Below are 13,276 nucleotides of genomic sequence, written 5' to 3' on the forward strand. Positions count from 1 at the left end.
CATTTTCTATAAGTCTTGTCGCTCTTGGCGCAGGCCCATCATGTCGAGAAGTGTTTGCAGAAGTTGTTGCGCGCCTTGCACAAGGATCGGGCACATGCTTTGGCCCATTATCGTCATCTGTTGAACTCGGGCGGTCCGGGTGGCCTGGAGGCAGCCGCATCGGAGCGACCACGCACTCTGGAACGTCTAATTGACATCGATCGTGCAGTCAATCAGTCGATGACCATGTTGAAGCGCTACCCGGAGCTGTCGGCCAAGATTGCCCAGCTGATGAACGATTACATTTTGGCGCTGCGCAGCAAGGACGACATACCCGGCTCATCCCTGGGCATGAGCGAGGAGGCGGAGGCGGGCATCCTGGACAAATATCGCATCGAGATCGAGCGCAAGGTGGCCGAGAAGGAACGTCTGCGTCTGGCCGAGAAACAGCGCAAGGAGCAGCGCGCCGCTGAACGGGAGAAGCTACGCGAGGAGAAGCTGCGCATGGAAGCCAAAAAGGTCGATGATATGCTCAAGTCGCAGGCGGCCGAGCAGCAGCAGCAGCAACTGTCCCAGCAGCAGCAGCAGCAGCTATCGCAGCAGCAACAATTCCAGCAACAGCAACAACAGCAAGACAGGAGCAAGGATCTGAAGGGAGCTGCTGGCCTGGTAACCGTGCCCAATCTGAATCTCGACACCACAAAGAGCGACAAGGAGTTGGCCGATGCTGAGTACGCTGAGGCTACAGTCAGGTTAGTTCACTGGTTGAGTTCATTGTTCCTCTGCAATGGCGCTAATCGATATGCTCTTCCTCTGCAGCAGCACCAAGGTGCAGACCGTGTTGCCAACGGTGGATGACGATGCTGTGCAGCGTGCGGTTGAGGATGTGGCCGCCGCAGTGGCACATCAGGAGGCCGAGCCGCAGGTGCAGCACTTCATGACCCACGATCTGGGCCACCGCGAATCGGTATTTCAACTGCGGCGTCCACATCTCGTGCCGCATCTGCCTAAAGCCTATCCTCTCTCGTTCTCTTTGCAGAGCTTCTCGCTGCGTCGAGAATTTGCGCACGCGCATGCGGCCAAGGAGGGACGCAATGTCTACTTTACGCTCTCGTTTGCTGGCATAGCCCTAATGGCTGCTGTTTTTGTGGGCGTGGCCGTTGCCAAATGGCGAACATCACGCTCGCCGCACGCTCAGGGCTTCATTGAAGTGGATCAGGTATAAGCAATGAGCAAAGTCAATGTCAAAAGACAATTTACAGATAAGAAAGAGAGAGAGACAGAGAGAGCCATATATAAGATGATTAATATCAGTTAATGGGTGCTTCAGTTAGTTAGTCTCTCTCTATATCTCTCTCTCTCAATGGCTCCCTCTCTCTCGCTCCCTCACGCAGTTATGAAATACTTTTATTCATGCATCTCTTTCTGTTTCGCACTTGCAGAATGTGACCACACACCATCCCATCGTACAAGAGGAGAAGATTGTGCCCAATATGCAAATCAATGGGTACGAGAATCCAACCTACAAATATTTCGAAGTGAAAGAGTAAAAACCTAGAGCAAAAGAGAAAAGTAATTAACAGAAAGAAAAAATAAAAATAAACACAATAAGAACAAAAGCATGCACCTAAGAAGAGCAACAACAATCAGCAAAAAGCATGGCACATCACTAAAAAAAAGAAAAACAAAAACAAAATACAACAAATTAAATGATATTAAAAATAAACAAAATAAAAAAATTTTTTTTTCGTCTTAAGGACCGCAGTTCCGCAACGTACGTGAAATGTAATGCATCTATATATTAAATTAATGAAAGGCAAGAATATAAAGCAAGCAATTAAATTTAAGTATTTAAATGTTTAACAAAAAGAAAAAAAACCAAAGCAAAAAACAAAAAACAAAAGCAAAAGCAAATGCTAAAAATGAAAAAATCTCTTTCAAGCTCTCCCCTTTCTCATACTCTGAACGTAAATGAAAATGCTTCAAATGATATCTAAATGTATCAAAAGGAAAACGTGCAAACAGCAAAGCAAAATGGGCAGCAGCCCAGTTTGTAATACACACACACACAAACACACATACACTCAGAGAAATTGAAAAGAAATTGACAAAAGTCAAACCAAAAATTGTTTCGTACTGCATTGCTCTTGTTTAGAAAAAGTATTAAAAACGCAACAGGCAAAACAATAATATCAAGTGAATTTAATATGAAACTTAAATCTCACACGCATTCATACACACACACATATACATACAGATTTGAAATGTTTAACACACAAAAGTAAAACAATTGAATTGCAGCATATGAAACAATTTGATATATAAAGCAAGTCCATAAAAACTAGACACACTCAACACATACACACACACACATACACACAGAGATATGTAAGAAAGCGTTGCATACTTTGCGGCGTCCACAAAAAAAGAAGAGAAATATAAAAAAGCTATATAAATTTATTGAGCAATGCAAATAAGCAACAGCGCTGCTTGCCTAATTAGTAGTTGCTAAAAATTAAAATGCATTAAGCAAAAGCAAGGCAAATACGTAAGCACACACACACACACAGACACACAGAGCGAGACAGACACATGTGAACCTAAGAGCTACCTACGCGTACTAATCTCTATATATGAACATATATATCTATATATATATATACATATATGTATGTATGTATTTAAGCATATATATGCACACATATACAGCTATATATATGGCAAAACAAATTATATATATATATATATATAAATATATATATATATATATATATATATATATATATATATACAATATATTTAAACGCAAACGCAAACGCAAAATGTCCATAAATGTATTTATGTATCTATACACAACACCCAAATGAAAAAAAAGAAACAAAACCAAAAAAAAAGAACACAAATAAATAATTAATAAAAACTCAGCTATTAAGGCAAGCCACAAACACAAAAATAATAAATAATTAACAAAAGCAAAGCTAAATGCAAAAGTTTTTTTCAGAAATCTTTCTCAAGATTTTTTGTAATTGGCTTTTGTTCCTTTCAGCACACACACTTACACTCACACACACATACATACACGCACACACACACACAGAGACGCATGCAGCTGGCAATCTGTTAGGCATTGGCATTTGTTCATATCAAATGATATTGTTAAATTAGACAAATCATTGAACTGACATTATTTGGCCAAGTATTTGCACAGCGAACAACTTGGTCAACAGCGAGAGCAACGAGTGCTCGATAGAGTCAATGTGAGTGCACTTATGCTGCATTCTCAGGGTTCGCTCAACAATTGCACTTCAGCCCGATTGCAAAACAATAAATATATCTCCCTGTACATCTATATCTATATATGTTTGTTGCTGCATGCGACAGACAGACGCAGCGAATCAAAGCAATTGACAGTGGGACAGATAGGCAGAGCTACAGAGATAAACCGATAGAAATTGCTAGTTTAATTTTTCAACTCGATTGCTTGGCAAATATTGGACAAGTGTATGGCCGAATGCTTGATTCGAGACGTTCTGTTATTTAATAACACACACACGTACACACACATACACAAGATATATATATATATATAAATATATATATGTATACTCAGAGCAGATCCAATTTATATAAATGTAATTTGTAGTACATTTTTTGCTATAAACCAAAGTTTGTAACTTTATTTGTATACCTACATATATACGATATATTTATATGTACTAAATTGTATATGAATTATATATCTATATGTTTATATATATATAGCAAGAGCATAGACAGACGCAACAGCAACAATTCAATTGCATTCAACTAGCACTTGATTTCAATAATCAAGTTTCAGTTCACTTGATTTGTCAGAGTTCGTTATGATATAGCTTGTTTCCGTTGTCCTACTACGACCGCTCTCTACCCAAACATATTGCTGTGACACCCACATAATTCTCATAACCTCTTCAGCTAATGCAATGCTTCAGGGCATAAAATATATAGTAAAGCTTTTCTAGGCTCCAAGCAAAACCAAAACTACTTTTTTCTCCTTGATTTCGCTATACGTAAATACATACCCACACACACACATTCATATATATATTTATATATGTGCATATATATATATATATATATATATATATATATATATATATATATATTATATCTATCAGTCTCAAATGCAAACCGCGAGCAGTCAAAGACAGTCAAGTCACAGACCCTCACACTCACACATACACACACACGTATATATACGCGCACATATACACACACAGATTGGATTAGAGCATTACAAATATATATTTCAAACACACCAACACAAACACACACTCAAAATAAATAAAAAGAAAACCAAATCTAACTAGTCAAAGCTTGAATATTTTTTAATTTATTCATTAATATTTAAAAATGACAAAATATATATGTATATATATATATATTTATATATATATATATATATATATATATATATATATATATATATATATATATATATATATATATATATATATATATTGCAAAAAAAAATAAAACAATTGATATTTACACTTAGTGAAGCAAAACAAAAGAAGAAAAGAAAAGAAGAGAAAAAATATGAAAGCAAAAATGCAAATGTGTAAGAAATAAACCCCGTCCTGCGTAAATAAAATTAAACATAAAAGTAAAAATATCATAAATGAAGAAAATTTACACAAAAACTTAAAAGCAAAACATTAACAAATTACAAAAAAAAAAAAACAAAAAAATTGAACACAAATATAAGAAAATGTGTAATAAGTCGCATGTGTTTTTGTCGTAGTCTCATCATAAAAAGAAGAAAAACAAAAATAAATGAAAATGCAAAAGCAAAAGCAAAAAAAAACAAATACAAAATGTGTAATTCTTTTTGTCAACTATGATTTTTGCATAGGTTCGAAAAACAAAAACAAACAAAAAACAAAATGAAAACGTATAAAAATTTAAATATATTAAATGTACTCAAGACAATTGTAATTGCAACAATAATTGTACGCTATATATATTATTATTAATGTGGAAAGTGTAAACAATGCGCCATGCAGCTGAATTCAAACATTTGGAAACTTCAACTCTTGTCAGACAGAAAGAAAGACGCAAAGACAGGCAGGCAGACAGACAGTCGGGTCGGCGAGGCAGGCAGAGAGAGTGCAACAACACACAGAGAACGGCCATGACATGAAGTATGCATAAAAATTGTAAAATGTTTCACAACAAAAAACCAAAGGCAAAAAACCAAACATAAAACGTAAGCAAAGACAAAAACCAAAACCAAATAAAAAACAAAACCAAAAAAAATACAAAAAAAGAAAACCGAATGGCAAACAAAACAATTTTCATTGTATAATCATATAATTTAATTTTGAATTTTTGTGTTCTTTTTCGAAATATTTTGCATAAATAAAATAAAATAACAGAAAAACTAACTTTGCCCAAAAAAAGCGTAACCTGTATCTCTCTCTTTTACTCTCTTCTGGTTAAATAGAGATAAAGCTGCTTTACCTATGTCTTAACTTTCCTAGCAACGCATATAAACAAATTTCAGATTTAATTATAGCAGCAGAGAACGAATGAATATAAACGAGTCAAGACTGGCGCTAATTCACTCGATTATTTACTGCAAACTGCGGCGGGTTTTGATAGTGTCGGAGTCACCAGACGAGTTGAGTAATGCAATAAAATACGCAGCGTAAATCAAATTCACAATTTGAATTATCCGACTTTAGACTTATTGACGCTTAGCTAGAAACTGCCTTTACTGACAATAACAAATTGAAAGTTATTTTAATACTCCTAATACGTAATAAGTAAGAAAAGAATATATTAGTTAGTAACAAGGCCAAGGCTGCATAGTTGAAACTTGGAATATATACTCTGGTCTAAACTCCTGATTAAATGAGTGTATACCTGAGTAAATATGCTTAAATATATTAAAGATACCTCTATATAAAAATATATAGTTACGTCTATTGAGAGCGTCACAAATCGGATAAAACGTCTATCAGCAAGCTACGCCCAATAAAGGCATCTTCCAGAGTTTACTGCTTGAATGGCATCAATTCATAATAGAGTTGTCATTGATTGACCTTTCCTCTACATCTGTTTACACTCTCTTTCAAAACTATATTTTAAACATAACGATATATATTGATTGATATATGATGTATATATTGATTGATAACATTAACGACTTATAGAATAATGAATATGTAGGCCGTCTTAAATGGCTCATGAGACAAGGATTTCCACAGTGAAGAACTTTAAAATACTTCTTAGCAGCCACTCCAAATTTCGATTATAAAGGCTTAAATTAATATTAAGATGCAAACTCAGGTATGTATAATGAAGGTGACATGAAAGTTTATTCAGTTGGACAACAGGGGCAAAAGCCGCTTTGATAGGCACCGAGACTTAGAGACGGCTGTTTGCTTAGAATCGTAACAAGTTTATCTATAGGCAGGCTTTACTGTTGTGGGCCAGCTGGAGGCTTTGCTAGTTAAAGTGGCCCGTAGACTGTGTCCTCCATCGCTGGTCACTGGGTTATTTGCGTAACGAATATCTAACAGGGAGTGAGAGAGAGAGGGACAGTTAGGAGTGGTGAAGAGTGGGCCACTTATTAGGTGATTTCTATGCCGCAGAGCTTACGTTGATTATGATGTGTGCTCATTATGAGTTTCAACTTGGAGTGCACGAACAAGCCTTTACAATAAATCACTTGAAACTGTATGGGTATATACGTGAAATCAATGTAAAGCACTTCAGTCTATCAAGTGTCCAAAGCATGAAAATGGACGTACATTTTGATATATGAGCTAAGCGACAAGCGGAGCAACCAATTGCCGAGCCCAGCCCGACCCAGCCCGACCTAGTCGGCCCGGCTCGGCTCGGCTGCCTCCATGGCCCACCTACTCGAGCTAAACACACAAATGATCGATGTGCTAGCAGCCAACACAATGTGGAGCACGGCATAGACACAGATAAAGATCACGACTCTCAACCGGGAGTGCAGCGTGATAAACGTTACCTCTACAGCAATAGCAAGCGCTATGCTTGCCATGTTTATTTATTCTATTCTTTCATATTATTTCGACTAAAATAACTTTATTTAACAACAATAAATGGCTCGCTCTTTGTGTTTTTTTGTTATGAAAGTTGAAAACGTACTTAACTGAAAATGCTGCTTAAGCAGTTAGGTCAGCCGATAGCTACATTTTGGGAGCCAGAACTGTTCGGGCAGCTGAAATGGCTGATGTAGCTTATGAGACGAATCGTCAACTGAGTTTCTGTTGCATACTTTTAGTTGTCGTCCCTTAAGCAGCAGCTGCCACCCATCAGCTCAAAGGGATGCTCGGCCAAAAGGAGATAGAAAATAAGTAGAGGAACTAATTCAATTTACTTTTACTTTTCTTGTTGTTGCTTTGACTCATTTTCACTTGGACTGACGCTTAATTAAGCCATTCGAGTGCTTATCATCATCAATCATATTCAGTATTAAAGTTAAGCTGAGTTTCTATATCAATTGTATGCAAACATCAGGAAGTACCAGAAGTCCAGCCTATGATCTAGGCCTGCTGCACTTGTACCTTGGCAATTCCATGGACTTTTTCCTTATGTTCAGTTAAAATAAATTTGATCAGCTTGGAGATTTATCTCATAGCAATCTCAATCAACAAATATATTATAAAAATTTAACTATAACCTTGATTACAAATTGGATTTGGCGTGGTTAAATCCTCAATGACTTAGATCAGTTTATTAATCTGAAGGCTCTAACTAAAGATCGATTTCTGTGAGATAAGTGAGTGAGTTCGAAATTCAAAGAAGCATAATATAAACATGTATTTGATGTAACAATTTCACATTTGGTTCCAGCTGAGAAATTGGGTGAATTTTAGTAAGCAAGAATCAGATTTAACTCTCCCACAAGACTTTTATAAGCTGAATCTGAATCTCAAACAACATATCGATGATGATAAGATATAGCTTGATTCTTGATACCAATTCCTGTTAGCCTGTGCATTAGAGCAATTTAAATGGTATTTTATTTAGTTGCTCTTCCTTTTCGTGAAGGGTATCTTTCAGTCGCTTAGTTGTCGTGTATACTGATTCGTATATTGATCTACAAACTTTCCAAAGTGCATTTTGTATTCGAAGTGGCCACTGTCGTCTACACGACAACTAACAAATAATGCACTTACAGAATGTGCACACCGTGTACGAACAGAGAGCGAAACAAACGCAGATACAGATATAGATACCGTCAGAGATATAGATACAGTTCGACAGATAGTAGATAGATAGTAATAGTTCAACTTTGAAATGCACTTGAAGAGCTTGGCGAAATTATGCAATGCTGGCTGAGCTGATGGGTCAATTGCTTGAGCTGCATAATCCCGATTGCAGAAGGAATTGTTCAATTGGGATTTGGGTTTTGCTTTGAGCAGGCGGAGAGGCGCGAAAGAGGCCAAACCGAAGCTGTCAGCGCCCGATGGCGTCAGTAGGGGCCAGCCATAGGCAGTTGGTCGCTGCTCGATAAGTGGCATCAGATAAGCAGGCAAGGCAAGAGAGAGACAGCCGTTGTGTTGTCTCTTTGGCCTGGTAGTTGCCTGCTTTTGCGGGCCGAACGTTCTCACTCTCCGAACACACGCACACACACAAATATATATAAATATATATAGAGATATCTGTAGCTGGCGATAACAACCAGAGATTGTGTTTGTATTGCTGCAGCAGTAAACGTAAATGGAAACCGGGCTACCGTCTGCTGGTTGGGCCCGATAAGCTGCAGCGCAAGCCCCAACTGCAGCCGAGGAAGACAGCTCCATGGAGCTAAATCATAATCAATGTCTGATCAAGCGAGCATATATCAAAATACGTTTAATACTGATGATAAGGAGGCAACAACAACAGGTAAACAAGCACAGCAACTACCTCATGGATAGCTGTGTATATATGTGTATATATATTATATATATATGTAGCTCGCTGTTGCCAGTCCATGGCTTCTATGTAGGTTGTTTCAGCTTGTACGGCGTACTATCACAGCGCACCGTATCGCAAACTGATATCGCAACGAGTTGTGTACAAATAAAGTTGTTGTAAGCGACACTGTAGTAGAGCAGCAACAGCAGCAACAGCACCAACAGCAGCAGCAGCAGCAGCAGCAGCAGAAGCAGCAGCGGTGGCAGTGGCAGTGGCAGTTGCAGCCGGGATTGGGATTCCGTGCGTCGTCCATCGGGAGTTATTGTTTGTCAATAAACATATGCGCCACATAATCGTCATCATAATCATATTACTTTTTTTTTTTTTTTTTTTTTTTTTTTTTTTCGTTTTTATTTCTTTATTTTGTTGCAGCTTATTGTCTTAGACTCTATAGCGCATTTAGCTCTAAACCTTAACTAATGGGAGGGCAGATATGCCAATTATTCTGCACTTGTAGCTACTATCTTAATTAGTTCTAATATTGTCTAGAGGATGCAATCTCTTCAGTCTTCGCCTATTGTTGTTTATAGCCAGGTTGCTTGCGAGATGGTTAGGATGCGCTGCAAGTCTGTCCGCGTATCTTGAACTGTGTCGCCCAATGAGTTCAGCAACTGTGGGAATTGCTAAATCCCTATGTAAGACTGAGTTTCTTACAAACCAGCTGGCTCCAGTCCATCTGCGTAGTGCTTTATTCTGCAGGGTCTGAATTTTGTTCCTTGTAGTCTTCGCCGAGGAGCCCCATAGAGAGATACCATATACGAAGGTTGGGACAACTATTGCCTTGTAGATGGCGGCCTTGCTGCTGTAAGACAACTTGCTTGAAGCTCTCAGCATCCAGTCGAGGGTTTTTAGCTTGCTTTTGCATTTTGAGGTTACTTGACTTATGTGCGCTTTAAAAGTCAGCCTTCTGTCAAGAGTGATACCAAGGTACTTTACTTTTGAGGCTTTGGGAATAGTGGGCCCCAATGCAACGCTTGGGCAATCTCCTCTTCTAGTGGCGAAGGTAGTATGTACAGACTTTTGTGCATTAATGGTGATACACCACCGTTTTGCCCAGCGTCCGAAAGAGTCCAGATATTTTTGTAGTGAGTCTGAAGCTTCTTGCGCAGATACGTGACGTGATAAGATGGCGGTGTCATCTGCATAGGTCGCTATGAGTACTGCATCTGTACTTCCTATATTTGGCTCGGGAGTTGGCATATCTCCTGTGAATAAAGTATAAAGTGTTGGGCCTAGAACACTACCCTGTGGTACTCCAGCCATAATTGGTCTAGTCAAGGATACTGTTTGCCCCCTTGACACTTGGAAGGTTCTTCCAATAAGGTATGAGGATAGCAACGCGAAAAATGGGGCTGGAAGGGTGGTCCTCACTTTCTGCAGCAGTCCCAGGTGCCAAACTCGATCAAACGCCTGTTTGATGTCTAAAAAGACGGCAGAGCAGTACATCTTTTCTTCAAAGGCTCCAAGGATATGGTGCACAACTCTGTGAACCTGTTCCGGTGTTCCATGCTGTCTCCTGAAGCCAAACTGATGGTTTGGAATGGCCTCCTGGCGTCCCAGATGTGTCAGTACTCGTTCCAGAAATATTCTTTCGAATATTTTGGAGAGTACTGGCAACAGGCTAATTGGTCTGTACGACTCAATTTCTCCCACGGGTTTGCCAGGCTTAGGAATCATCACAATCACGGCGCGCTTCCAGCAGGCTGGAAAGTGCCGGATGCGGAGCATGGCGTTGTACACCATAGTTATGTAGTCTATGGTGGAGTCAGGCAGTGCTCTAAGGACTCTGCCGTTTATTAGATCATATCCAGGGGATTTTTTTGCCTTCACTCTTCTGATGTGTTCAAGAACCTCTTCTTTTGTACATCCAGTTATCTGGTCTTCAGCTGGGAGGGGCGAGAGAACGATGTCTTCTGTTGCTTCGATTTCTGAGGCCTCTGCGGTAATCACCGGCGTGAATTGGTCTTGAAGGTGGTTTGCAAAAGCCTCAGCTTGAGCTTCGTCTCCAATGTGCCAGGAACCAGAAATGCTCCGAATGGGATGACGTCGTATTGGCTGCCGTTTGAGCTTTCTTGTAAATTTCCATAATTGAAACTCTGCGTCAGTGGGCGATTCAGCTCGTACCAGCGCATCGCTGATACACCTCTTTTGAAGCAGGGCGAGAGCAGCTTTAAGATGCCTCGTGGCTTCGTTGTACATGGATTTGGCATCAGGCGTGCGTAATCTTAACCAGCGTCTCCTGGCCCATCTTTTGTGTATTAGTAGGTGTTGGGCCTCCAAGGTGAGGGGGATGTTGTACGGAGACTGTTGTCTTGTTTGGCAAGATGGTGGGGCGGCTTGGTGCGCAGCTTTGACTATTTCTTCCTGCAGTTTGTTTGCTGCGTAGTCCACGTCTTCAGGAGTGTTAAGTTCCATTTCTATGTGCAAAGAGTAATGGAGCTCGCGCCTAAAGACTCCTAAATCTGATCCTGCTGGCAGTAGTTGTTTCCTAATGGGCAAGGGCTGTGGCTGCGCGTGGATTGTGACTATTAGTGGCAGGTGGTCAGAGGATAGGTCCAAGGATTCTTCAATGGTCAATTGCCGGTCACAGATGCCTTTGTAGACAGCGAAGTCGATTGCCGAGGGCCTGTGTCCATTAATTGGGTAACGGGTGGGGGCTCCAGTCGCCAATATGCTGAATTGTAAGTTTTGAATCGCCTCAAATATGACTTCTCCGCGACGATTCGCACTATTGCTTCCCCAAAATGGGTGCCATCCATTCCAGTCGCCGCCGATGAGGGTCTTATTCAACCTTTGGCCTAGAACCTGTTCCATGTGATGATCACACAGACCAGTGTTTGGCGGAAGATAAATTGACGCAACTTCGATCGCTCCAATAGACGTAGGCAGGGTGATGGCTGAGACCTGCATTGTTGCGTTGCAAATTGGCAGTAAAGGTGTATGCGGTATTGTTGCTCGTATGAGGATTGAGGATCCACCAAAGCAGTTTGCTCCTTCACCATGAGCCTGATAGTGTTCGTATCCGAAAATTTGTGTAGTGGGGCACTCATGAGTTTCTGTTATTAACATTATATCTATGTTTTCTTGTGAGAGAAACGCAGCCAGTTCCTGAGTCTTGTTTCTCAGGCCATTGGCGTTCCAGATACCCACACGTAAAGCCATTATTTGTAGGCAAGCTTGGTTATGATGGCCATTAAACTGTTTAGCATGGTTGCTTGTTGGGATTGTACTTCTCGCATCGCTTTGAGCTCGGCATTAATTGCGTCAAACTGACGTTGTTGTTGCTGAAGCATTTCAGTGAACAAAGTGTCACTTGTGGTATTCTTATTTGACGGTCCACCTCTAGCGGCCTGTGCGTAAGAAACACCACTAATAGGCGTTGCAAAGCTCGTGGCTTGGGTAATGCTCCGGGGCCTTGTAATTTCGGAAGCAGTACTCGGACCCGTAGACGGTGTTTGTGTGGGACTCCTTTTTTGTGCTGGGGATTGCAATTTGCGCAACCGCTTGTATACTTGGCAGCCCTTATAGTTGGCTGGGTGCTGTAACTCACAGTGCACACAAGTTGGTGCCTGGTCCTTTTCGCGGGTGCAGTCTTTGGATGCGTGTTTCCCGGCGCAACGCACACATCTGGGAGCTTTGTGGCAGTAGCGTTGTGTGTGTCCAAATTCTTGACAGCGATGGCATTGTGTCAGGTCGTTGTATCTTCTTGGCAGTTCCACTGTGCAGCGTTGCCTGCAGACAACTCGAATGTCCAAAATTTCTTTGTTGTTGGGGGCCTGAGCCACGTCAACAAAAAATATATTTAGCGGTGTTTTGTCCATACGGCTCAGTGGGTTGTGCACATTTGTAATTGTGTGGCCTTTGGTTTCCAATTCCTTTTTAATTAGTGTTGTATCAGTGCTGGAGTGAAGCCCTTTGAACACGACTCTATATGGTTTGTCCTCCTTAAGCTGGTAGCAGTGGAACTCCAATTCCAGCTTAGTAAAGTGGTCTATAACTCTGCGATAGTCCTCACTGCATTGGGTTAATACACCTATGTTATTCTTCTTTGGCTTAATTACGTATGATTTAGCATCAATTACTTTATCTATTATCTGTTGAAGTAGGGCCACAGACTTGATGTTTGGACACCATATGGGGGGCGGACGAGGTTTCGGAGTAGTTTGCTGGTCGGTCAATACTGGGGCTTCTGGAGCTACAGGTGATTCGCTGTAGTCTTCATCTTCTTCTACGAGCAGTGAAAATCGATTTTCTGATATTAATGCTGCATTGCTGGTGCTTGGTTCGTCGAAGATGAGCCTTTTCTTGATGGTTT

The 13,276-nt window shown here is 40.4% G+C and overlaps 1 protein-coding gene across 9 annotated transcripts in view; it reads left to right on the plus strand.

Annotated features, from left to right (window-relative positions):
- Positions 1 to 1,808, plus strand: part of LOC111597367 (amyloid-beta-like protein) — a 60,011-nt gene extending 58,203 nt beyond the window's left edge. For 8 of the 9 annotated variants that reach the window (XM_023312033.2, XM_023312026.2, XM_023312085.2 and 5 more), the window contains exons 9-12: positions 34 to 731; positions 799 to 946; positions 1,019 to 1,198; positions 1,422 to 1,808. In XM_023312033.2, coding sequence (XP_023167801.2) covers positions 34 to 731; positions 799 to 946; positions 1,019 to 1,198; positions 1,422 to 1,529 — 1,134 coding nt within the window. In that variant the 3' untranslated portion in view covers positions 1,530 to 1,808. The remainder of the gene's footprint in view (positions 1 to 33; positions 732 to 798; positions 947 to 1,018; positions 1,199 to 1,421) is intronic. The other variant, XM_023312058.2, reaches the window with a different exon arrangement.
- The last annotated feature ends 11,468 nt before the right edge of the window (positions 1,809 to 13,276 follow it).

This window comes from Drosophila hydei, unplaced genomic scaffold (assembly GCF_003285905.1).
Source record: "Drosophila hydei strain 15085-1641.00,03,60 unplaced genomic scaffold, DhydRS2 tig00000232-arrow-arrow-pilon, whole genome shotgun sequence".
In the NCBI taxonomy this organism is placed as follows: Eukaryota; Metazoa; Arthropoda; class Insecta; order Diptera; family Drosophilidae; genus Drosophila; species Drosophila hydei.